Source organism: Hemitrygon akajei, chromosome 9 (genome assembly GCF_048418815.1).
Source record: "Hemitrygon akajei chromosome 9, sHemAka1.3, whole genome shotgun sequence".
Classification (NCBI taxonomy): Eukaryota; Metazoa; Chordata; class Chondrichthyes; order Myliobatiformes; family Dasyatidae; genus Hemitrygon; species Hemitrygon akajei.
Window position 1 is genome coordinate 93,367,044 of NC_133132.1, and position 27,736 is coordinate 93,394,779.

General features: G+C 41.6%; 1 protein-coding gene across 1 annotated transcript in view; it reads left to right on the forward strand.

The window, feature by feature from the left end:
- Positions 1–27,736, forward strand: part of eys (eyes shut homolog) — a 1,854,977-nt gene that overhangs the window by 1,627,965 nt on the left and 199,276 nt on the right. The window contains exon 40 of the mRNA XM_073056513.1: positions 26,334–26,439. Coding sequence (XP_072912614.1) covers positions 26,334–26,439 — 106 coding nt within the window. The remainder of the gene's footprint in view (positions 1–26,333; positions 26,440–27,736) is intronic.

Below are 27,736 nucleotides of genomic sequence, written 5' to 3' on the forward strand. Positions count from 1 at the left end.
TTCCTGGTCCTTAGTGCCTCAGTGACAAGAACAAAGTAAATCTATTATCAAAGGACATATATGTGTCTATATACAAACCTGAGATTCATTTTCTGTGTAGGCATTCAAACAAATACAGTGCATCTTCACTGTCCAGATACTCCAGGGCTGAATGAAGAACCAACGAAATGGCAGCACCTGTTGACCTGGTGTGATGGGAGACAAAGTAGACCAGATGCGAGTTGCTCCTCAGGCAGGAGCTGATATGTTCCATCACTAACATCTCAAAACAGCGTGGATGTAAATGCTACTGGACAGTAGACATAGTCCAGTCCATCCCCAACATTTAGTGTATAAAGTCCCCCCCAACATTTAGCAATTCTACAAGTAGCACTGTCACTGGAAAGCAGCATCCATCATCAAGGACCCCCACCATCCAGACCATGCTCATTTCTCACTGCTGCCATCAGGAAGAGGTTACAGGGGTTTTGAGTCCCATACCCCCAGGTTCAGGAACAGTTATTACCCTTCAACCATCAGGACCCTGAACCAGAGTGGATAGCTTCACTCACCCCAACACTGAGGTCCCAACTGACTCCATAACCTTGGACTCACTTTCAAGGAATCTACAGCTTCTGTTCTCAGTATTATTTATTACATATTTATCTATTACTATTATTTAGATTTTTTCTTTTAGTATTTGCATAATTGGTGTATTTTGTACATTGGTTGTCGTGTGTAGTTTTTTTCATTGATTCTATTGTGTTTTTTATATTTATTGTGAATTTCAGGCTAATATAGGGTCATCGAAACTCGTTATTCTTGCCCACATGGCACTCCAAATCCAAAAACTCACTGGCTGGTTGGGGGGGGGAGAGGGGCGGTGTTTCGTACAAGATCCAAAATCCAACCATAGATATCTCACATCTGCGTTGATAGTCTTTGAACACAGAGTAGAGAGCTAGCCTTCAGGCTGACCTCTGATTCCTACATATCCCTGTTCCTAAACCCTACCCTGACTCCTAACTACCCTTTCTGTCCTTAATACCATCCTTACAAACCAAAAAAAACAATTTAAAAAACAATCGAATCTGAGCTGCGACTCAATGGAGGTCTCAGCTAGGCGCCAGCTTGGATTGAATACAGTAAAGCAGTGGTCACCAACCCGTCGATCGCAATCGACTGGTCGATCTTTGAGACTTCCCCAGTAAATCCCGAAAAAAAATCAAACATAATACGCAAGTACTGTTGAGAGATTGTTTCCGGGTTGCGGGGTTTTAGTTCCGTTCTTTCTGCCCAGTGCGCTCCCCGCACTACACAGTGTAATTCAACATGTACAAACAAGCTGGATGAACTCAGTTGGTCAGGCAGCATCTGTTGAAGTGAGCAGTCAACCTGCTGACTGCTGAGTTCATCCAGCTTGTTTGTATCTGCAGTGTACTTTGTGTTTACACTGTGTAATTCAGTGGTCCCCAACCATCGGGCCGCGAGGAAACAATATGAGTCAGCTGCACCTTTTCTCATTCCCTGTCTCGCCCACTGATGAACTTGAATGCACGCGAGATCATCAGTCGCCTAAACGCAGTGCCAGGGATCATTGGTTCGCTTCAGGTGGCCGGCGAGAACCGCCGATGCTACTGGCCTGGAGCGTGGCTGGCAGGAAGTGCCGTTGCTACCGGCCCGGAGCACAGACAGATGGGCACCACCTCTAAACCTGTTCACCACACCGAATGTTCGTGGAGAACGCAGTGCTAAAATATTCGCAAACGATCTAATTCAGGCTCAGGGTTCTGCAAGTATCAGAGCAGCTACCGCGCTGCGATCTACTGAAGCAAACTTTTGTCGGCTGATAGACCCTACAAGGGGGGCGGGCGGGCATCCTGTTGCACTCCTCGCTCGGTCGGTCGCTCTCTCCAGACTGGAACCACCACGGCTCCAGCACGGGGACCTCCGGCCCTGACCTTGTCCTCTCACCCCACCCACGACCAACTGCACCTGGCCAAGGCGTCTTGCAGCGGGCAGGCGGAGGCTGTCTAATGAGGCAATGAAGCCCTCAAAACTGCTTCGGTACCCTGAGTCCAAGCACCCTGCACTTAAAGACAAACCCACTGAGTTTTTTGAGCGGAAAAAACGTAGGCAAGCGGGACAGAAGCTAAGTGCCGAGAGCCGCTAAAACTACATTGCAAAATAGACAGGGCATAAGGAACCTGCTTCGAGTATCGCTATATTCCAGTGAAGTTTAACACCAACCCCCCCCCCCACCCCCCGTCGGCCAGTCGGCAAGAATATTGTCAATATTAAACCGGTCCGTGGTGCAAAAAAGGGTGGGTATCCCTGGTGTTTATACAATTATTTCTACTTCTGGGTTGTGGGGTTTTACTTCCAGTCTCTTCTGCCCCAGTGCGCATGCGTGTAACTAATTGATCTGGGAGTCGATCTCGCCTTTGACTACGGCCAAGGTAGCGGATCTTGGGCTTAAAAACGTTGGTGACCACTATAGTAAAGTATATAGTCCTCTTTAAACATTCACTCCCGTTGCAACCTCAAAAACTCAAGCACAGAATTTGATTCAGAACACCAACTTACCCAGGCTCCCTTACCAATAATTAGCCTTTCTGTTGTTCCTTTGCTGTGGCTGCATATGCCATCAACACAAAGAATGATAAGGGGACTGCACGAGAAATGGCAATTGTCCATTTCCCTTCATAGATGCTGAGCTCCTCCAACATTTTTGCTCCATTAATCCTGACCTCTGAACTTTTCTCCCTGACAAATGAAACTTTCTTTCACAGAATGAAATATCTAAACTATTATATTGGTGGCAAATGGCATTCCACGGAGCTTACAGCATGGCAACAGGGAACTAATTTAAGCTATTGTTTATATTCAGGATGAGCAGACACTTTCAAAATAGACTCGCTCCACTACAGTCGCTGTGTGAGGCAGCTGTAAGACACACTGCAGCTTCTTGCAAAGGTTTCCTGACAGCACCTCTGAAATCCATTATCTCCACTAGTTTGGAGAAAAAACAAAGGCAGAATGTAAATGGGAACACCACCTTCTCCAAGATTGCCTTCAAAGCACACTTCAGAATCATCATTTCTCACTGAAAATCCTTGAAATCCTGACCCAGCCTGATGCCAGCTGTAAAAATCTAGTTGCTAATGGTGAGGATGACAATGTCATTTAGCTCATTAAATTTCTTCCAGCTCCAGGCACGTACATTCAATCCTGACCTTGAGTGCTGTCTTTGTGGAGTTTGCACCTTCTCCTCATGACTGAAGAGCCTTGAAAGGCCTAGGTAGAGTGGACATGGAGAGGATGTCTACTATAGTGGGGGAATCTTGCACCAAAATAGAAAGACACCCCTTTAAAACAGAGATGATGAGGAATTTTTTAGCCAGAGGGTGGTAAAACTGCGGAATTCATTGCCAAAGATGGCTATGGAGGCCAAGCCACTGGATATATTGAAAGCAGAGGTGATATGTTCTTGATTAGTAAGGGTAGCAAAGGTTACAGGAAGAAGGCAGGAGAATGGGGTTGAGAAGGATAGCCAATCAAACATGATGGAATGGCGGAGAAAACTGAATGGGCCAAATGACCTAACTGTGCTCTTGTCTTTTGGATTTATGGACCATTACTGCTAGTTACATCAGGGAAAAACAATCATAGAGGAGTTGATGGGCATGGAGGAAGAAAAAGTTAGCCAGATATTAGGATCCACGTACATCGATCACTCAAAGTTGATAGGGTGGTTAAGAAGGTGTTGGCCTTCATTAATCAAAGGCTTGAGTTTGAGAGCCATGCAGTAATGTTGCAGCTCTATAAAACTCCGGTTAAACTACACTTAGAGTATTGTGTTCATTTCCGATCACCTTATTATAGGAATGATGTGGAAGCTTTAGAGATGGTGCAGAGAAAATTTATCATGACGTTAAATGCTGGCCTTACCAGCTATGTCTGAGGCCTGTGAAATAATTTTTTTTAAAATACCTCCAGAGCAACACAAATTTTTGATTAGCACTCTGTTCAGCAGCTTAAATGATCACTCTTGCACCATTGGTGGATTATGTCTGTAGTGTAACTCATATAATTTCAAGAGGACTGAAATATAAAAGCAGAATGTAATGCTGATGTTTTATAAGGCATTGGTCTGACCACTGTGTGAACTGTTTTGGGCTGGCATTGGACAGCGTCCTGAGGAAGTTCATGAGTTTGTTTCTGGGAATGAAAGGCTGAATGCATGAGAAGTATCTGGTGGCTCTAGGTCTGTACTTGCTGGAGTTTAGAAGAATGAGGGTACCTCATTGAAACCTATCTAATATAGAAATACCTAAGTAGAATGGACGCAGAGAGAATGCTTCTTATAATGGGAGAGCTTTACACAAGAGGGCACAGTCTCAGAACAGAAGGATGAACCTTTAGGAGGGATATCTTCAGCCGGAGGTTGGAGGACCTGTGGAATTCATTGTCAGAGATGGCTGTGGAGGCCAGGTCATTGGTTTAAAAGTGGAAGTTGATAGGTTCTTAATTAGAGAGAACATCAAAGGTAAGAGAATGGGGTTGGGAGGAATAATAAATCATCCAGGATGGAATTGTAGAGCAGGTTTGGCAGGCTGAATGGCTTAATTCTGCACCTATGTCTAATGGTATTATGGTCCTACAATATGCATGCCTGATGTTTTCAGCACCTCTCAAACACATTATCTCTGCTGCCAAGCAGTATATGGGCAAATCAGCCTTGCAAAAAATAAACCTCAGTCCCTTTATCATTGTTAGGTCAGAATCCTTGATCTCCCTTCTTCACAACACTGCAATAGTGTTTTTATCACAGACTCTGGAGTATTTCAGAAATGCAGAAACCCCCAAAGAGCTGGCAGAACTCAGCGAGTCAGGCAGCATGAAGAGTCAACGTTTTGGTTCAAGACCCTTGATCAGGACATAAAAGATAGAGGGCAGATAGGCAGAATAAAAAAGTTGGGGGTTTAAGTGGAGCAAGAGCTGCAAGTGAGATCCAGGTGAGAGGGGGCTGAGTGGGGATAGCACCAGAAACTGGGAGTATAAGACCATAGGAGCAGAAGTAAGCCATTCAGCCATTGAGTCAGTTCTACTATTTGATCTTGGCTGATTTATTTTGCCTCTCAACCTCATTCTGCTGCCTTCTTCCTGTAACCTTGATAATCTAAAACCTATCAGCCTCTTCTTTAAAACACCCAATGACTTGGCCACCACAGCCATCTGTGGAAATGAATTCCACAGATTCATCTCCCTCTGAAAAAAGAAAGTCCTCCTCATCTCTTTCGTTAAGGAGTGGAGTCCTTCTATTCTGAAGCTGTGCCCTCTGGTCATAAATTCCCCTTCTATTTAAAACATACTCTCCATTTCTACTCTATCTAGGCCTTTTAATATTCAGTAGATTCCGTGGGTTAAAAGGCAGCCTATAACCACTTTCTAGGGCAGGTGTTCCCAATGTTTTTTGTGCCATGGACCAATACCATTAAGCAAGGGTCCTTTGACTCCCGAGTGGGAGCACTTGTTCTGGGGGGACACTAGGGAGTGGTGCTGAATGCTGTCTTAACTCACATCCTGAGAATAATTACATCCAAAGGAGTTTAAATAAATTGCTTTGATAGCATAGTGGCATAGACCACAGTCCTGCTGACACAAAGCTCCAGTGATCCAAGCTCACTTCCGACCTGCGGAACTGTCCACATGGAGTTTGCATGATCTCCCAGTGCAGTGTGTGTTTCTCCCATTGGTACTCCTGTTTCATTCCACATCTCAAAGATATAAAGTTTTCTAAGTTAGTTGGCTGCTCTAAGATTGCCACAAAGGTGTTAGAGGAGTGGACTTGATGGAAATAAGATGGATTAGAGAGGGAAGTAATAGACAGAAGAGATTCTAGAGATACTGGAATTAGCCTAAAATCTTGACTGTTTATTCCCCTCCATAGACGCTGCCTGATCTGCTGAGGTCTGTCAGGAAAGGATTAGTGCAAAAAAACTGGTTGTGGGTTCAGTGACAGTTTTTGTGCTGTATGTCGTTGTGACTCAGTGAGACAAGTGTAGTGTACAGTGTCGCAGTAGCATAGCTATCATAGCTGGGGTGGAGCGCTTGAGTTTGGAGTTTAATTCTGATGTCATCTGTAAGGAGCTTGTACGTTCCTCCCCATGAATGTGTATATTTCTTCCAGGTGCTCTGGATTCCCTCCACAAACAAAAGACATACCAGTTAGGAGGTTAAATGCTGATTATTAATTGTCCTGTGATCTACCTAGGGTTTATAGGCAATGGGCCTCATTGGACAGGAAGGGCTTGTTCTGTGCTGTATCCCCAGACAGAAAGACAGCAACACATACAAACTGCTGGAGAAACTCAGCAAGTCAATCAGCATCTATGGAAATAAATAAACTGTCAATGTTTCAGCCAAGAAGAAGGGTGTTCGCTTGAAATGTCGACTGTTTACTCTTTTCCATAGATGCTACCTAGCCTGCTGAGTTCCTCCAACATTTTGTGTGTGTTTCTTTGGATTTCCAGCATCTGCAGACCTTCTCTTGTTCAAAATAAGTAAATATGTATGATTCTGAAATTCAGATTGAAATATACCAACCGAGGCATCATACTTCAGTCTAAATCTTCCTTTATATGTAATTTATGAAATATCTGAGTTTGTGGTTCCTGATTCAAAACCACAGAGAGAAGTGGAAAATCATGTTTTGTCATTGAAATTTCAAAACAAGATCATCAGATTATTTATAATTGAATAGGGCCTTATAAAACAAAGATATGCCTTGGAGGGTTTCACTGATTACATTCCTGTTCTTGCACTTTCTGTCCCTAAATGTGTCACATCATGTTTTGTGCAGATTTATCCTTTATGAACAGTCCCACTATTCTGTGCCATTCAAGGTCCCCCACCTGAACCAGTCCCATCTGCCTATATTTAACCCATCTCCCTCTCTTCTCTTTAACGTCAGCAGGCATGAGATGCAGGAGTATTGGGTCCCACGCCATCAGGTTCATGAGCACTTGTTGCCCAGAACCATCAAGCTCCCGGACTTCACATTTCTGCACTGAACTCTTTGTTGTTTTTGCCTGAATTCCATTGTGTTCTTTTTAGTTTCCCATGCAAAATAAATAAACCGCAAGGTTGTATATGCTATACATACTTTGATAATAAGTTTATTTTGAACCTTGAACTTTAATAAACAAGACAATAGAATGCAAGTGAATTGGATCAAATGGAGATACAGTAAATACTCCTGACTGCTGCTCCTATGACTCCAGCCAAACAGAGGAGTTGATTGTCCCCTCCTATGAGAGCTACTAGGCAGCATTATAATATCAGGATTTTAGAGAGAATGCAGAAGAGATTTACAAGGACAGTGCCAGATATGAAGGATTTCAGTGATGAGGAGAGATTAGAGAAGGTGGAATTAATCTCCTTAGAGCAAAAATGTTAAGGAGAGATTTAAAAAAGGAGTTCAACACCATAAAAGGTTTTGATGGAATATCTCAAGGGAGCCTGCTTTCATTCATAGGCAAGTCAGAAACTAAAGAAGCCAAGATTTAAGGCAACTGGTAAAATATCAAGCAGTAAGATAAGGAACAAATGTTAAGTGTGGCACCAAAGAGTACTGGAAGTGAGAATTTCCATTAGGAAATTAAGCATATAATTGAAACGAAATAACTACAGACCTACAAGAACAGTCTTTGATATCTTGATTCAAGTTCAACACAGGGTTGATGTGCCCGTGACCTCTTCTTGTGCTGGTAGGCTCCAAAGTTTGCAAGTTTCCTCATTTTAACTGGGAATGAGGATTGCAGTTCAAGATTATTTCAAGCTTTAGCTGCCTGCTTCTTACGTGATTGCTGCATACAGACAGCTCTAACTGTGTTCTCATGCCATTTGACATCTTCGCAGTTATCTCATTTAACACCACAAAATATGCAGGTGCATGAGCATGTATGTGGAACCCCACTTTAAGATGGATTTAGCACCTGCTATGCTATGCTATGCGGCTGAATTTTGCACATCAGGAAGTTTACACAAAACATTCTTCCCCAATTTTGCCATGAATGTCCAGAAACAAATCAGCATACCATATCTAACGCTGATGATGTGAATGTGAATGATGTAAAGGAGAAATACTGGGCAGAAATCTTACTAAACCTACTTGGATGATGGCTGAATCAGAATCAGAATCAGGGTTATTATCAGCGATGTATGTTATGAAATGTGTTGTTTTGCAGCAGCAGTACAGTGTAATACATGTCCTGGATGGTGGGGGTCCTTAATGATGGATGCTGCCTTTTTGACGCTTCGTCTTTCAAATATGAAGCCGGAATTTTTAATGGCGTGTCTTAAACAAATGTCCCATTTGTCCTGATCTACCCACAGCAGTTCCTTTGGTTTCAAGAGAAGACAGTGTATCCTCTTCTTATTAAGCAGCAGCTTGGGATTGAGTTCAATTTGCTTCTCCTCTGGTTTTGTGGGTTCTGAACCGGCTGGGAAGGCCAATATATGAACTAAAAACTCTTCCACATTTCGGACAGTAGGTGCCTGAAGACACAAAGTGGGTAGTTTGTAAAGGCTCGTTCATGGCTTATGATGATCCTGGTTAATCACCATGTTGTTCTCCATGCCATCCCGAATGCCCTTCTCCAATATGAACACTGATGGGCCCAAGATTTCCACATCTCAGGTGACATGTGGCATTTCTTCAAAGAGACTTTGATCGTATCCTTAAATCTTATCCTTTGTCCGTCTGATAATCACTTCCCATGACAGAGGTCAGAATCGAGGGTCTGCTTAGGAGTCTGATAGGCGTTCAAACAATATAGTCAATCTAAGAGGACCGAATGCTCGAGATATTGACCGGGGAGGGGACACTAGCATTAATTCACTTCTCCTTCCAGTGAACTTAGTGGATTTTGTGGAGACAATTACTCAATTTCAAATTCACTATCATGGGTATATAGTGTATAAATGCCATAAAAATTAGACCATAAGACAGGAGCACAGTCAGGACATTCAAGCTATCAACTCTTCTCCGCCATTCCATCACAGCAGATTTATTATCCCTCTCAACCTCATTCTTCTGCCTGCTCCTCGTAGTAAGTGCTCCTGTGCACTGGAATTTCCACAACATGCCAGTTGGGTAGCATCTTGCCGTGAAGTGCCTGCTAACATTGGTCCTCAACTCAGTAGAATCACTGCTGTCTAGTAGACTATGAGATTTTTCCCATGTCTAAGATCTCAATCATTCTTCATCCCAATTGACCAACGCCAGTGCCGGCGCACCAAAGTCAATAGCGAATTTCATTATGTATGCCCGGCCTCATGGAGAAGTGACTTCTGAGATATGAAGAACATCTTGCCATAAATCTATCATTAGGGGATATTTTGACAGAGTAAAGGCAGGTTGATAGCACCATAGAGCATTACAGCACTGAATCAGACCCTTTGGCCCATCTAGTCTGTACCAAACTTTTATTTTGCTTAGTACCATCAACCCGCACCTGGATCATAGCCCTTCGTACCCCTCCCATCCATATACTTATCCAACATTGAAATCAAACCCATTCCACCACTTCCACGCAGCTTGTTCTACACTCACACCACCATCTGAGTGAAGAGTATCCCTCTTCAGTTCCCCTTAAATTTTTCACCTTTCACCCTCAACCCAGGACCTCTAGTTCTAGCCTCACCCACCCTCTGTTTGAAAGAGCCTCATAATTTTGCACACCTCTGTCAAGTCTCCTCTCATTTTGCTGTGCTCCAGGGAATAAAATCCCAGGAGGTAGGTGACCATTCTTTGGTGAATGTTGAATATTGAAATGCCTTTTGTCTTGTGTGCTTAAATGAATCAATTGACAGTAACTTAAAGCTTGGCTTCCAACACAAGCAATGAGTTTGTAAATGTTAAACACTGAGGTTAGAACATAGAACATAGAAAACCTACAGCACAATACAGGCCCTTCGACCCACAATGCTGTACCGAACATGTACTTACTTTAGAAATTACCTAGGGTTACCCATAGCCCTCTATTTTTCTAACCTCCATGTACCTATCCAGGAGTCCCTTAAAAGAGCCTATCGTGTCCGCCTCCACCATTGTCACCAGCAGCCCATTCCACGCACTCACCACTTTCTGCATAAAAAACTTACCCCTGACATCTCCTCTGTACCTACTCCCAAGCACCTTAAAACTGTGCCCTCTTGTGTTAACCATTACAGCCCTGGCAAAAAGCCTCTGACTATCCACATAATCAATGCCTCTCATCATCTTATACACCTCTATCAAGTCACCTCTCAACCTTCACCTCTCAAAGGAGAAAAGGCCGAGTTCACTCAACCTATTCTCATAAGGCATGCTCCACAATCCAGGCAACATCCTTGTAAATCTCCTCTGTACCCTTTCTATGGTTTCCACATCCTTCCTGTAGTGAGGTGACCTGAATTGAGCACAGTACTCCAAGTGGGTTCTGACCAGGGTCATATATAGCTGTAACATTACCTCTCAGCTCTTAAATTCAATTCCACGATTGATGAAGGCCAATACACCGTGTGCCTTCTTAGCCACATAGTCAATCTGCATAGCAGCTTTGAGTGTCCTATGAACTCAGACCCCAAGATCCCTCTGATCCTCCACACTGCCAAGGGTCTTAACATTAATACTATATTCTGCCATCATATTTGACTTACCAAAATGAACCACTCACACTTATCTAGATTGAACTCCGTCTGCCACTTCTCAGCCCAGTTTTGCATCCTATCGATGTCCCATTGTAACCTCTGCCAGCCCTCCACACTAACCACAACACCCCCAACCTTTCTGTCATCAGCAAATTTACTAACCCATCCCTCCACTGCCTCATCCAGGTAATTTATAAAAATTATGAAGAGAAGGAGTCCCAGAACAGATCCTTGAGTCACACCACTGGTGACCGACTTCCATGCAGGATATGAACCGTCTACAACCACCCTTTGCCTTCTGTGGGCAAGCCAATTCTGGATCCACAAAGCAAGGTCCCCTTGGATCCCATACCTCCTTGTTTTCTCAATAAACCTTGCATGAGGTACCTTATCAAATGCCTTGCTGAAATCTATATACACTACATTTACTGCTCCACCTTCATCAACATGTTTAGTCACATCCTCAAAAAATCCAATCAGGCTAGTAAGGCACGACCTGCCTTTGACAAAACCATGCTGACTATACCTAATCATACTATGCTTCTCCAAATGTTCATAAATCCTGCTTCTCAGGATTTTTTCTATCAACTTACCATCCACTGAAGTAAGACTCACTGGTCAATAATTTCCTCGGCTATCTCTCCTCCCTATCTTGAATAGAGGAACAACACCCCTAACCCTCCAATCCTTCAGAACCTCTCCCATCCCCACTGATGATGCAAAGATTATTGCCAGAGGCTCAGCAGTCTCCTCCCTCACCTCCCACAGTAGCCTGGGGTACATCTCATCTGGCCCAGAGACTTATCCAAAACTGCAGCACATCCTCTTTCTTAATATCTACATGCTCAAACTTTTCAATCTGCTGTAAGTCATTCCTACAATTGCCAAGAACCTTTTCATAGTGAATACTGAAGCAAAGTATTCATTAAGTATCTTTGCTATCTCCTCCAGTTCCATACACACTTTTCCACTGTCACACTTGATTGGTCAGGAATATGTTGAGGGACTGTGATTCTGGTGCATAACCTCCAAAGAGTAAAACCATCACATCATACAGAGTTTTTTTTATTCCATCTAGAAGATATTCTTATTTAACTTTACAAAATTCTGGAAAGTATATTATGATTTGAGAAAATGCTGAGCAAGCATTACAGGAGTTTTTCAGTGTTGCTGTAAGAGACAGTAACAAAGCCATACTGATGGTGTGGAATTTATTCAAGATCAGTCTCGGGCATTAAAGCATTCTCCTTCAAATCTCACTTTTGTGAAAATTTTACCATTGTTACTTTCCAAAATACAGAACAGAAAATTTAAATAAGAATTAGATCCTTTTTGAAATTTTGGACCGTAAGACATAGGGGGAGAATTAGACTATTTGCCCATCCAGTCTGCTGCACTATTTAATTATGGCTGACTTCTTTCCCCTTTCAACCCCATTCTTCTGCCTTCTCCCCATAACCCCTGATGCCCTTATTAATTAAAAACCAATCAGCCTATGAGTATAGACACATACACTCCTCATTCCCAGGATCATTCTCCCAAGTTCAGTGCAGTGAATGCTAGTGCACCTCACCGCTTGGGTTGGGACAGGAAGACACCCTCACAACATGAGAATAATGCTGGGATATGTACTTGAAGGCACGTTGGCACGGACTAGAAGGGCCGAGATGGCCTGTTTCCGTGCTGTAATTGTTATATTGCTATATTGAAGAGCCTTGTCTTGCAGATGCATGGACTGAAGGCTGGAAGGTGGGATTAGATTAGGAAACTTGCTTTTGGCCTGACAAGTCTGAATGGGATGAATGGCCTCCTGTAAATTATCTATGAATTTATGAATAAAGCAAATATTTTATCTGTAATAATGATAGAATCTCATTAAAATAGGAACAGGATTATAAATTATGCTCATAATTTGATCATCTTGCTACCAAAACAAATCATTTGCTGTAACCACCACAACAGACTGTTGTGAGAGGAAATATTCCCTGCACACCCTATTATTTCATGGTAAGGTTAATATTCAACTATATATCAGCCTTTGAAAGGAATGGGTGAAGGGATGTTGATTACCTTGTTGCATTGTAATATTTTAATAGATGCAAGCACTTCGCAAACTGTGTATCAACTCCCTGTTGACAATAACAAACCACAAAAACCTTTTGGCCAGTATCTGTCTCTGTTTACTCTTACTTCTAATTGCAGAGCATCCGTTATCAGAGAATTGAATCTGCAGCAAGCACTGTGTCACTGTCGAACTATACGCATCCAGAATCACTTACAAACACCTCCCTTAAAATGCATCTCCTACTTAATGCCTTAGCATTGATCCTTTGGCTTGATTTGGACATCTGTCTTGAAAGCACTGGAAATATTTTTTCAGCATTGTTTTTCAAATGGTTGAGCACAAAGAGTGTGCTTAGCTGCCGCTTTCAAACTGCGGCTGTTTTCCACAAAATATCAGTACAGCATCTTTGAAGGAACTATGGAAGATTCATTGGCTGGATCTTTCTACAATTAGGAGGTGTGGGAGCACTCACTCTCAAACCGACTGAAACCATGATGCATATTTTATGATTGCATCAAATTAAAGAAGTTTTACAATTTGATAAGCAAATCATTAGCACTGTGGATTTCTTTAATGCATTACATTCAAAGACATATTACAATGTATAATTAATCTCAGCAGACTTGTGGAAATATTTAATCTTTGATCATAAGCAGAAAGGGAGGAGTAAGGTAAACTGCCTTGTCAGTGTGAATCAGATTTGGGAGCTTTTGTCCTTTAGCTGAAAACTGATGATGTACCTCTTGATGTGTGCCTCTACTGCCATCTAGTGTCTACTGTGAGGATAAATGTGTGGGTTGGAAACCATGAGTAAAAATATTAGCAGAACAAATTCTGCAGATGCCTGGTATCTTGCACATCACACACAAAATGCTGGAGGAAGTCAGCAAGCATTGCAGCATCTATGGAGAGAAATGTCGATTGTTTATTCCCCTCCATAGATGCTACAGACCTCCAGTGTTTAAAGAGGAGGGAACCGCTTTATTTGTGACATGTACAGTACATCAAAACAGTGAAATACTTTGTTTGCATCAAGAATGTGCTGGCAGTGGTGGAGGGGGTTGCAGTCCACAAATGTTGCCACGCTTCCGGCTCCAACTTTGCAAGCCCATAACTCAATAACCATAAACCATACATCTTTGGAATGTGGGAAGAAACTGGAGCTCCTGGAAAAACCCAGACTGTCACATGGAGAATATACAAACTCCTTAGAGGCAGTGGCAGGAATTGAACTCCAATCATAGAGCAGGCACTATAAAATATTACACTAACCACTACACTACTGTGCTTAGACAATAAGACTATAAACCACAGAAGCAGAATTAGGCCATTTGGCCCATCGAGCCTTCTCCATCATTCCATCATGGCTGATTTATTAACCCTCTCAACCCCATTCTCTTGCCTTCAACCTGTAACGCTTGATGGCCTTACTAATCAAGAACCTATCAACCCAATGAGAAGTTTAAATATACCCAATAACTTGGGCTCCACAGCTGTCTGTGACAATGAATTCCACAGATTCACCACCGTCTGCCTAGAGAAATTCCTTCTCATCTCTATTCTAAAGGGATGTCCTTGTATCCTAAGACTATGCCGTGTGTGTGTGTGTGTGTGTGTGTGTGTGTGTGTGTGTGTGTGTGTGTGTGTGTGTGTGTGTGTGTGTGTGTGTGTGTGTGTATTAAGTGAAAAGATCGCACTGTTAGAGCTTATTATTCAAACACTTTTGCTAATCGTTCTCACTGAAATGTTGCATATCACCTCAAACAAACTTCTCATACAGCTGGAGCTAATCTTCATAGCAAGTGATGAATGTTTCAACCTGAAGTGACCAAGGTCACATGAGCCTCGGCAGCTAATTTGCTGACTGCAGATGATGTCTAGGACTCTTTCCCTGAAGCACACAAGATGAGCCTCACACCCAACATGGCAAGCAAATTTTCTCTGTCAGCCTGATTATGCTGCATCACCTGGCCATTGATATTAAACATTCTTGGTAAAACCCTGCCAGGCATGGGCCACTTCCCAGCCACCACATGGCAAGGGCACATTGGTGATGGAATTCACCGATAGCTTCACTACCCCGGCATAGCGGTGAGATAGCTGAGGGAATGAGTATGCGAAGCAGAATCTGGGCCAGGGATTGGAGGTTGCAGGCCTGATATCTGCAAGTCTGAGAGTCCTTGGCCAAGGATGGAGGCCCAAAGGCCCAGACCTGGCTGGGTGGTTGGAAGGGTGGGAAAGGGGCCTGTTTTGCTGTTGTTGTTTTTGTTACTGCATGTGTTGTTCTGTCAAGTGTTATGGACATGCTATGTTGCTGCCGGAATGTGTGGCAACACCTACAGTTTGCCCTAGTGCATTCTTGTTGTTAATGAAAACGATACATTTCGCTGTATGTTTTGATGCTCACGTGATAAATAAATCTGAATCTGAAAAGTCTGAAATTGGAAAAATCTGACTGAGGCACACAACTCTTGGTCTAGTGGCATTAGTGAGCGCTCACCTGCTGAGTACCCCTGAGACCTGAACTGGGAAAATTATCAACACAGCGCCTCAACAAAATCCTCGCAATTCACTGTAGGGAACTGCAAACCAATGTTGGTGTGCTCGCCCAGGCCAACATCCCCAACAATGAGGCCCCAGCTGGCTCTTTTGAGCAGAGCACATGGCTCTCATGCCCAATCCATTCAAAATGTGAAGAGATTATCAAGTGGGTAAAGGAAAAGAGTCAGGGATGATTCCGATTTATTTATCACACGTACTTCAAAAAATACAGTGAAATGTGTTGTTTGTGCTAAGAATAATTGGTACACCCAAGGATGTGCTGGGGGCAGCCTGGAAATATCGCAGATCTGGTCATAACATAGCATGTTTCCAATGTTCTAGAGAACAATACAAGCAGCTACATCAACAACAACAACAAAACAGAACAAGGCAACAACAACAAAACAAGCCTTGTTCTCAACACTCTCTCTCTCTCTCTCTCTCTCTCTCTCTCTCTCTCTCTCTCTCTCTCTCTCTCTCTCTCTCTCTCCCCCCCCCCCCTCCCTCCTTCCACCTCCACCTCCAAGGCAGGCTATCTCTTCTATCTCTTGCCCTCCAGTCCTTGTCCCTGACTCCCAGACATTGGTCTTTCAAATCTGTTCCTCACCCCAGAACTTACCAATGGGTTTAACCTCAGGGTCTGGACTTCTGGGCTTGGTTGGACCTGACTGATGTGGACTATCCCCTGCCAGCTTCTTACTGCATCCTCATTCCCCCACCCATCCACATTTTCCCTCAACTGGTCCCACCTATCACCTGCCACCTTGTGCTCCTTCCCTATCTCACACGTTCTATTCTGGCTTCTGCCTCCTCCATTCCCAGTCCCAATGAAGGGTCTAGGCCTGAAATAGATAGATAGATAGATAGATAGATAGATAGATAGATAGATAGATACTTTATTCATCATCATGGGGAAATTCAACTTTTTTCCAATGTCCCATACACTTGTTGTAGCAAAACTAATTACATACAATACTTAACTCAGTAAGAAAATATGATATGCATCTAAATTACTATCTCAAATATCAGCTGTTTATTTCCATAGATGCTGCCTGACCTGCCGTGTTGTTCCGCTGAGCATTGTAGGCATGCTATGTTAGCGCTGGAATGTGTGGCAGCACTTGCCAGCTGACTTGCTGAGTTCCTCCAACAATTTGAACATGCTGCTCAAGATTTCCAAGCATCAGCACAATTTCTTCTGGTTTTTTTTTTCATTTTAATCAGTAGGGCTTTCCAAAACTGGCCCCTCACAGACCTAATTAGTCATCTTTGGGAATTTCAGTAATTGCACCTGCATTGGGCCTTCAAGCTGGTTCTTTTAAAATTCAAAGAAACTATTGCAAATATTTAAAAAGCTTCCAAGTATAAATGCCGCTTAATTTACCCCAGTTATTGGACTTGACTATAACCAATAAATAATCCTTAATTTTTCCAATTAATTAAAGTCAGGCGACTCGCAGCTGGTGGGTGAGAGACTACTGAAGCGATGTTTCATTGCTGGCTGTTAGTTTGTCCCTTTATGTGGCCAGCAGAAGATATGATGAAAGCTTAGAAAAGCACAAGAACATGCAGAGAATGTACAGGTTTATTTCAAGCAGCAAGTTAGCATAGCAGTCAGCATGACACTGTTACAGCACCGGTGACCCGCCGCTACCTGTAAGGAGTTTGTAAATTCTCCCCATGACTGTGTGAGTTTCTGCCACATACTCCGGCTGCTTCCCCGATCTCAAAGTTGTACAGGTTCGTAGATTAATGGTGTACATCAGAGTAATTGTGTGGTGCAGGCATGCTGGACCTGAAGGGCCTGGGACCAGGCTGCATCTCTTAAATTAAAAATAAATATATTAAGAAGGGAAATTTGCAAAAGCTCTGCAGGACAGACTTGTGTCTTTTGACCTGAACTGCCAACGCTGCCTCTGTTTCAGATTTCCAAGTACTCCAGGTTTGTTGATTTAGGAACATAGCACCGCCTGGAATGTGCTACAGTAATGAAAATTGTTGTTATCATGGGCTTGTTGTGACCTTATTCTAGAAAATATAATGTAGCATAATTCAAATGAATGATATCTTAAAGAACAAGCCACAACAGATTAACTAAGAAAGCATCTCAATGTAAATATAATATCCACAGTAATGAAGTAGTTTAAACACAGTTATATTAATTTTAATGATACACATTTAGATTTAGACAAGTAGTTTTTAAACACACAGTTAATGCTCACAGAGGATTTCTAATTTATAAAAGGTTTCCAAATTACAAAAGATTTACAACTACAAAGGATTTTGAATTACAGGTACAATTCTTATGAAGTAGAAAAGCATACTAACGAGTTGCAGATGAACAACTCATTTGTCACAGTAACTAAGGGCTGAGGAATAAGCTTCTCGGCCCTTGGAAAGTGAATATCCATCACACCATAAGCTCCCCAGATTCAGTCCCCTGAACTGAGTGGAATTGAATGTGGCGAGCAACAAACATAGAGTTATAGAACAGTAATAAGCCCTTCAGCCCATCTAGTCTGTGCCAAACTTTATTCTGCCTAGTGCCATTGGCCCACACCTGGACCATGCCCACAGAAAGTCCGGACAGGTCCCATTTATTTTTTGATCTGGTGCTCATCACATTAGATGGCTAGCACAATCTCAAGTGCCTGAGAAAGACAGGCAACTCCTGTCCACCTGTTTAGATATAGAGACTCACTTCCTCCCTTTGTTTTGTTGACGCAGGATCAGTAATTAATCCATGTAAATATAAGGAAACACAAGAGACTGGGGATGCTGGAATTTGGAGTGAAGAACAAAATGCTGGAGGAACTCATTGGGTCAGGCAGTATCTGTGAGGGAAACGAACAGTCAATGTTTTGGATTGAGACCCTTCATCTCAGGAGAAATAGCAAGATGACAGAAAGCGGTGATGATAGATCCAGCAAGTGATTGATGGGTCCAGCTGAGGAGGTGTAATAGGCAGATGTAGGCAGGGATAGGAAATAGCATGAAATGTTGGGAGGTTGATGGTTATAGGCAACAAAGAGCTGCAACTTGAGGGCCTATGATGGGAAAAGAAGGAGGTACATGGAACCAAATAAGGTAAGTGGGATGGACAGATGGGAACAGTTTGGGGAGAGGATCCAGTGGAGGGGGTGTGTATGTGTGATGACAGATGCAGTAGGTCAGAGGAAGGGAAACAATGGGAATGAAACAAATATGGGTGTGGTGGTGGGGGAGGCAGGATGGGTGTAGGAGGAATTGAGTAGATCCAGAAGGGAAAGGAAATGGACAGAAAGTTACCAGAAATTTGAAATGTAGAGAGTCCAGTTCCATAGCTAGAATATGAAATGAACTTGTTGAAATCCCTTGAGAATACAAATGCATCTTAGAAGACTTGAAGAAAGTAATTGGAAGCAGATGGTTCAATTTAAACTGAACTGGAAAAATTACTCTAGTATTCAAGTTGAAAATAAGTTGGGAGCTGAAAGAATCTCTTGATTAAAAAAATCGGTCCCTGTCATAACAACACAGTATATAAACCATAACCTAATAGTATCGGAAGACGTTCCTGGAAAATTCAGTGCAGTTAAAAGGGTGGCTGCATTGTTGTTATGTATTGCAACAAAGCCTGAGTAGTCATTGTTCCTTCTCAGCTGCAGATCACTGACTTCACACATTATTTTTCTCTAAAATGTACCACCCAATCTGGCCCCTGTTTCCAAGTTAAGGGTTTTAGGGCACAATCCTTTTTTTTAAATTCTTCGGTTTTTTAAAAATTCATTCATGGGTGAAGCATGCTAGCACAGTAATGTGGAGACTAGCGTAACACTTTATAGCACCAGCAATTGGAAGTCCTGCTGATGTCTGTAAGTCACTCTCCATTCTCCCAATGACTGCAGGGGTTTCTCTCTGGGAGCTCTGCCTTTCCTCACACATTCCAGAGATGTGTGGGTTAGTAAAGTGTGAGTATGCTGTACTGGTGCTGGAAGTGTGGGACATTTGTAAGCTTCCCTCAGCAGATCCTGTTTTGGTTATCTTTCACTGTATGTTCTCATATCCTTATAAAGCTTCTCATATACATATTATTATATAAGATATATTATTATATATCTTATTATATATATGGAGTGGATATCCCCACAATGTTGTTATGGAGAGAGTTTCAGTGATAATGGAAGAATGGCAATATATTTCCAAGTCTGGATTATGTGTGACTCAGAGGGCAACTTCTAGATGATGTTATTCCCTTGCATTTGCTGTCGTTGTCCTTCCAGCTGGTAGAGTTCAGGATTTGAAACGTGCTATCTAAGGTCTCATAGCGAAATGTGCATCACATCCTGTAGATGGTACTAACTGTCCTCATGGTAGATTGACTTTCACTGTCAATGCCTTGATTTCCCTACAGTTCAGAAGTCTATTGATTGTAGACTTGAATGTACTCCACTGTTCTGCAGGGAAACAAATTCTAAAGATTCAACCCCATTTGAATGAACATCTTTTTCCCCTCATCTGAGTTACTCCTACTCTCTTGATCCAAATTAAGAAGTTCATGTTTAAATGAGATCACTCATTTTCCAAATTCCCAAGAATCTAGTTCACTAAATCTCTGTTCACAAAAAAACTAATTCCTTCAGAATATATCATTTCCTAATCTCTCAACATTTTTTAAAAATATCACATCATTCAAAGTGGCTACCATTTCAAATCTCCACATGGTAATCCATTTCCCACATTGTTGCTCACCTAGTCACCTGAAGTATGGAGGAATACAAAATTATCCAAAGGGTCTTGGCCCATAAAATCAAATGTTTATTTATTTCCATAGATGATGCCTGACCACTGAGTTCCTACAGCATTTTCCATGTGTTGCTCTGGATTTCCAGCAACTGCAGATTATCTTGTGTTCATACATTTTCCATTCAGACCCCTTCTTGTCGCTTACATTGCCATCCAATATTGTAGTGTAGTGGTTAGCACAACGCTTTCTAGTACCAGCAACCCGGATTCAATTGCTGACGCTGCCTGTAAGGAGTTTGGATGCTCGCCTCATGGCCACATGGGTTTCCTCCGAACGCTCAGGTTTCCTTCCACATTCCAAAGACGTATCAGTTGGTAGGTTAATTGGTCATTTTTAAGTTGTCACGTGATTAAACCAGAATTAAATCACGGGGATTAATGGGCAGCAAAAGGGTCTACTTCATGCTGTGTCAATAATAATAATAATAAATTGGGCTGAAGTACAGTTCATCCACTATATTGCAAAGATATCCACTGAAAAGGCAGTAGATTGCTTTCATTTCCTGGCTAATTTGCATATTTTAGCATATTCAACATTCAAAGTTCAAAATGAATTTATTATCAAATTACATATACGTCACCATATGTCTGAGATTTATTTTCTTGTACACATTCACAGTAGATACAAAGAAATGCAATAGAATTAATGAAAATCTACACACAAACAAAGACAGATAAAGAACCAATGTACAAAAGGTGACAAATTGTACAAATACAAAAGAAAAATAAAATAGTAATAAATAATATTGAGAACATGAGTTGTAGAGCCCTTGAAAGTGAGTCCATAATCTATTGGTTCAAGAGCCTAATAGTTGAATGGTATTGACTGTTCCTGAACCTGGTGGTGTGACACCTCAGGCTCCTGTACTGCCTTCGCCATGCCAACAGTAAGAAAAAGCATGGCCTGGAATGTGGATATCTTTGATAATGAATGCTGCTTTCTTCAGATTCAGTTTATTGTCATTTAGAATCCACAAATGCAAAGCAGTTAAAAAATGAGACAACGTTCCTCCAGAATGATATCACAAAAGCACATGACAAAACAGACTACACCAGAAAATCCACATTAACGTTTGGCAATCCCCAATCCAGAGTCCGGAGAGGCTGCTGCATATTAATATCGCGCTATCATCTTAGCACATTCCCCGGAAAGGAGCTCCAAACCCACCAGACAAAACAAGACTACCCAGACACACAAAGTCAGGAGACCAACCCTACCACCCAACAAACCAACAACTAAAGCTACAAGACCTACACAAAACCACATAGTTACATATAGTTATAGTTAACATATAGTTACAACAGTGCAGACAATAGCATAATTGATTAAAAAAAAACAGACCATGGGCACAGTAAAAATAGTCCAAAGATGTTAAAAGACTATAAGTTCGAAAGAAACCACCACACAGTTTCCAGAAGTCCTCAGGGTCCCAATAGACTCGTCATCCCACGCAGGCGGCAGAAGGGAATACCCCGCTATGGACTTCCACAGCGCCGCCGGACTCAGCCTCGCAGATGCAGCACACAATGAAAGCTCCGTCGAACCCAGCCTCGCAGACACAGCACAGAGTGAAAGTGCCCCGTCCGCAGCGGACTCTGAGTCTGTCGAACCTCCGAGCCTTCGACCATCCCCTCTGGCACAGCTTCTCCGAGCTCCATCCTCTGCCGAGCATATTAAGATGCCCCTGCCAACGGCCACCGGCAATGCAACCCCAAGGACTGGGGGCCTGTTCTTCTCAGCAGAGACCCGGACTCTGGTGACAGTTCTCCTTGCAGATGTGCTCAGTGGTAGAGATGGCCTTTCCTGTGATGAACTAGGATTATCTAGTCAGTTCCAAGTTATGAAATGACCAGATAATCTACTTTAGATTTTAAGCTTACATTACAAAAGCACCTGCACTTCAAATGACTTCATATAGAATTTTAGAATATTCTCAAATTGTGGAATAGATCAAGGCTCAATTCTTCCACATACTTTTACATTTATTGGAAATTTGCTATGCAATATTGTTCAGGGCAAGATGTGCAACAAAAAACTTTTCAACAATTGTAAGAGTAAAGAATTATAGAAATAATACTGTCGGAGGTTAAATTATGGATATAGAATAAAATGTGCATAAATATGTACAAAATACCAGTATGTATTTACAATGTAAACAGCATTATGAAAAGTAGTTTTACATGTTTAGAGTGCAGTTTAAAGGCAATGGATAAGTGAAAGTGCACTCTTACCCAGTCTATTATATAATATTTTATATCAATTAAATTCCTATTTAACAGGTTTATTAATGGTAATATATGATTTTCCACCCAAAACTTTGTTTTCAAAATATTATAATTCAACTATTTACATGATTTAGCTTAATTAATGTGAACTAAGTTCAATTAATAGCTGGCACATGTAAATCCCTCATATGTGCTGTTTTCTGCCCTTGTTCATTTTGCAATCACTCTGAGAGGACAAGCCTTATAAAGTAACAGTTTCAGTTTCTTACTTCTAGTAGAAGCTATTTACACTCAGTGGCAACTTTATTAGGTATCTCCTATTGTGTATGTTCATGTTCTTCTGTTGCTGTAGCTTGTCCACTTCAAGACTTGATGTGTTGTGCTTTCAGAGATGCTCTCTGAACACCACTGTTGTAATATGTGGTTATTTGAGTTACTGTTGCCTTCCTGCCAGCTTGAACCAGGCTGGGCATTCTCCTTTGACCTCTCTCATGAACAAGGCATTTTTGCCCACAGAACTACCGTTCACAGGATGTTTTTGTCTTTTGCACCATTCTCTGGAAACCGTTGTTTGTGAAAATCCCAGGAGATCAGCAGTTTCTGAGATACTCAAGCCACCCCATCTGGCACCAACAATCATTCAAAGTCACTTCCATCTCATTTCTTCCCAATTCTGATGTTTTATCTAAACAACAACCAAACATTTCACCCTGTTTGCATGCTTTTATGCATTGAGATGCTGCCACATGATTGGCTATTTAGATATTTGTATTCATGTACAGGTGTACCTAATAATGTGTATTTGTGTCTCATAATTTGATAACTTCTTTCTTTCCCATTCTATCCTCTCTAATCTCCTTAGAATCCTGGAAATATTCTGCTCTCCTTCCCTTTTAGATTCTTTAGCTTTTATCTTTTTTACCTTTAGTAGCTATGCCTCCTGTTACAAATATCATTTGGAGAAGAATTTTCTATCTCTTATTTTCCAAACAGAACCTTGAAACCATGGCTTACCATGGTTGGCATAGCAACCAATCAGAGGAAATTAATTATTTCAAATAAATCAAGCAGCTAAATTTAAATCAGTTGGAACTAAACAATCTGGGTTCTTTGAAGCAAATTACTTGGTTTTGTTTTCCATCTCAGATTCAATAGGTGTGCTGACCACAGATGTCAGATAAGTGAGTATTTCATAATAGAAACAGCATAGATATTAATATATTTTATATTGTGCGATACTTGCCTGAAAATAAAGTGCTGAAAGATCTATCTTTTGTTTGTTCCAGACTTGTTTACTATAAAATGCAGGACCAGTTTCTGAATTGTTTAGTATAAAACACAGGACCTTAATTTTTATAGGAGCAGGAGAAAAATCTCAAATCAGAGCATTAAATCCACATGCTGGGAAGTATCGTCCACTGGATACCCTCAGAATGCACACATTTCAGGATGAAAATACACTCAGTGCTCACTTTATTATGAGCCTCCTTTAACTAAAAAAGTGGCCACAGATTATATGTTTGTGGTCTTCTGGTGCTGTAGCCCATCCATTTCAAAGTTCGACGTGTTGTGCATTGAGAGATTCTCTTCTACGCACCACTGTTTTAACAGGTGGCTACATGAGTTACTGTTGCCTTCTTGTCAGCTTGAACTAGTCTGACCGTTCTCCTCTGACCTCTCTCATTAACAAGACATTTTCATCCACAGAAATGCTGCTCACTGGGTGTTTTTTTGATTTTCACACTATTCTCTATAAACTCCAGAGACTATCATATATGAAAATCCCAGGAGATCAACAGATTCTGAGATACTCAAATCACCTCATCTAACGCCAACAATCATTTCATGGTAAAAAATCAACTAGATCACATTTCTTCCCCGTTGCAGTTGGTTGATCTGATCACATGAACCTCTTGACCATGTCTACATGCTTTTATGCATTGAGTGGCTGCCACATGATTGGCTAATTAAATATTTGCATTGACGAGCAGGTGTAGCTAATAAATGTCCACTGAGTGTATAATTCAATGATAAGATGTCACATTTTGGATGATAAGACAGTAAGCAACAGGTTCTTCCCTTCCATCATCAGATTTCTGCACAGTCCATGAACTGATAAACACTTCCTCGTTCTTCCTGGTTTTTGCACTATTTATTTATTTAGATTATGTATTTGTACTTCACTGCTGCCACAAAACAACAAATTTCACAAAATATAACACAGTGATAATAAACCTGATTCTAAGACACCTGCATACGAATGCACCAGTGCACACCAGCCAATTCAAATAAGAGCACATTCTCAAAATGCACATGATACATAATGGAAATATCAGCCAACTCCACGTGCTCAGAAGGCACACATTGAGTGCTTTGATATTCAGTCAATTACAGATACGCAAAAGGCACATGGTACGATGGAAAAATCCATTCAACAGCATGAGTTCAAATGCACATTTTACATATTAAGTTTCTTGGCAATCTGCAATCTTTTCATTGGGTCAATGTAAGAACTGTTGAGTCCATTCTCAACAAGTAGACTATCACCATTATTTTTTGTCAATTGTCACTACAAGCAAGGCAGTTTTTCCATCCTTTGCATTCAATTCTTTTTTTCCTTACTTCTCTGTGCCCTTGGATTTAATTTATACCCTCAGATGGTAGATCAGCTGGTGCCAATTAATATTGCACACTTTGCACAGCCAGCACATATTTCCAGCACACCTACAGCAGGCAACATGCCAAAGCATAATGTTTGTAATATTAAGCATTTCTTTATGTGATTTAAAATGCACCAGCTATTGAACATCACCTAAGAGTAATGATACCCTGTTGTTTGTATATTTATAACAAGGTAATATTTATGCAGATACAAACTGCTAAATGCTGTGCACGTGTGTCAGGCTGGAATTTTCAAATGCCCGCTACCTCAGAATATCAGAGCTGACGGAGAGAATGGGTCTGTGACTGACCTGACTGAATTGAGAGGATGCCAGAAATATCTAGAACTGTTGCATTTTATTTTCAAGTTTCCAGTTTTTGCCTTTTGGTTTCCCTGTCTGAATCCCTGAATGAGCCAGTGCTAATTTTCAGCTGATATGGTCTTGTTCTGCATAATCTCACACCCAACTACAATAAGGGAAGTAATTTTTCTCTGCCTGTTCCAATGTTATTCCTCTCCACCCCATCCTTCCACTGTCTCCCCATAACCTTTGATGCCCTAACTAATCAAGAACCAATCAACCTCTGCTTTAAATATTTGCAATGACTTGGCTTCCAAAGCCATCTGTGGCAATGAATTCCACATATTTACTACTATCTGGCTGAAGAAATTTCTCAACATCTCTGCTGTAAAGGGATGTCCTTCTAAATTGCAAACACGAGGAAATCTGCAGATGCTAGAAATTCAAACAACAACACACACAAAATGCTGGTGGAACACAGCAGGCCAGGCAGCATCTATAGGGAGAAGCGCTGTCGACGTTTCGGGCTGAGACCAGTCCTGACGAAGGGTCTCGGCCCGAAATGTCGACAGCGCTTCTCTCTATAGATGCTGCCTGGCCTGCTGTGTTCCACCAGTATTTTGTGTGTTTCCTTCTAAATTGGATTAGATTTTGCCACTACATTGAACCTGCACCTTTTGGTCCTGAACTCTCTCACTGTAGGAAACATCCTGTCCATGTCCACTCTATCTTAACCATTCAAGATTCAATTTTATTTCAATGAGATCCACCCCCTCCCCATTCTTCTGAACTCCAGCAAGTACAGGCCCAAAGCCATCAAACGCTCCTCATATATTAACCCTTCCACTCACAGGATCATTTTCTTGAACGTTCCCAGACCCGCTCAAATGCCAGTATGTCTTTTGTTAGATAAGGGGCACAAACCGCTCACAATACTCCAAGTGCAGTCTGACCAATGCCTCAAAAAACCTCAGCATTACACATTTGCTTTTTATTCCAGTCTTCTCAATTTAGCAGCAATATTACTCTCCAGAGCAGTATCAAATATTTATTGAAGCTCTTTTTCTTCCTTTCAGATATCAACTTCCACCTACCTCTAAGGACGGATCCTGTCTGATTGAAGTGAGTGTAGCAGGGGGTGTGCCTGTGAGACAAATAGAGTTCTCACAACGTGTTTCTCAGGTACGATTGTGTGTTACCACATCTTCATTTAAATTGATCGCTTTAGTAGGAAGTACTTTACCTTCGTAACTACTCTACCATTCAAAGGATCCAAAGATTCTGAGATCTTAGTGTTCATTTGATTTAATATAGTAATCAATTGAGTGCTTTCCTCGTCCTCTATGCAAAGAAACGTCAATTAACATCCTAAAGGGAGTATTGGTTTTGTCTTTTATGTGGAGGTGTTATAGGATCTCATATTAAGCCAAGCCTATTAAACAGTGAAATGTCAGTTTTATACATATTAGACTGAGTCAATGAGATAATAAAACATATGCCCTTATATCTGATAAATATGAGATACAGATACCAAATCTTTCTTATCGCCTAATCCCTCAAAAGTCACAAATGCGTTGTCATGACTACTTGCTACTCTGATGGAGACTAGATTTAATGTTCCCTGGAGATTTCCAGTGTTTGTGCATTATATGTTTAATTTATAAAATGCAGTTTAAAAATAAATCTCAAACAATTCATAACTGGCATCCATTAGATGTCATTGTTTAAGACCGTCTTCACCAACAATAAACGGCATTGCAGGAGCTAAAATCGCCTCATTGTCAGTTCTTCTGCTGTTAACTTTCCACTGTAAGTTTAATGAGTAATTATGACAAAAATACAGAAACATATAGATATTAGCACAAGAGGTTCAGCAGTTGCTGGAAATCTAGAGTAATACACACAAAATATTGGAGGTACTCTGCAGGTCAGGCAATGTCTATGCAGAGGAATAAATGGTTGACATTTTGAGCTGAATCATGATGACGAGTCTTGGCCAAACACATCTTTCCCTCTATCAATGCTGCTTGACCTTCTGAGTTCCTCCAGCATTTTGGGTGTTGCAATACATAGACATTGATAGTAAGCCATTGAAACTAACAGTAACACACACAAAATGCTGCAGGCCAAGCAGCATCTATGGAAAAAAGTACAGTCGACGTTTCAGGTGGAGACCCTTCGGCAGGACTGGAGAAAAAAAGGTGAGTAGATATAACAGGTAGGGGAGGGAGAGAGTAACAGAGATGATTGGTGAAACCTGTAGGGGAGGGATGAAGTAAGGAGCTGGGAAGTTGATTGGTAAAAGAGATACAGGGCTGGAGAAGGGGAAGTCCAATAGGAGAGAACAGACGGCCATGGAAGAAAGAAAAGGGAGAAGGACCACCAGAGGGAGGCGGTGGGCAGGCAAGGAGTTAAGGTGAGAGAGGGGAAAGGGGATGGGGAATGGTGAGGGATATTACTGGAAGTTCAAGAAATCGAT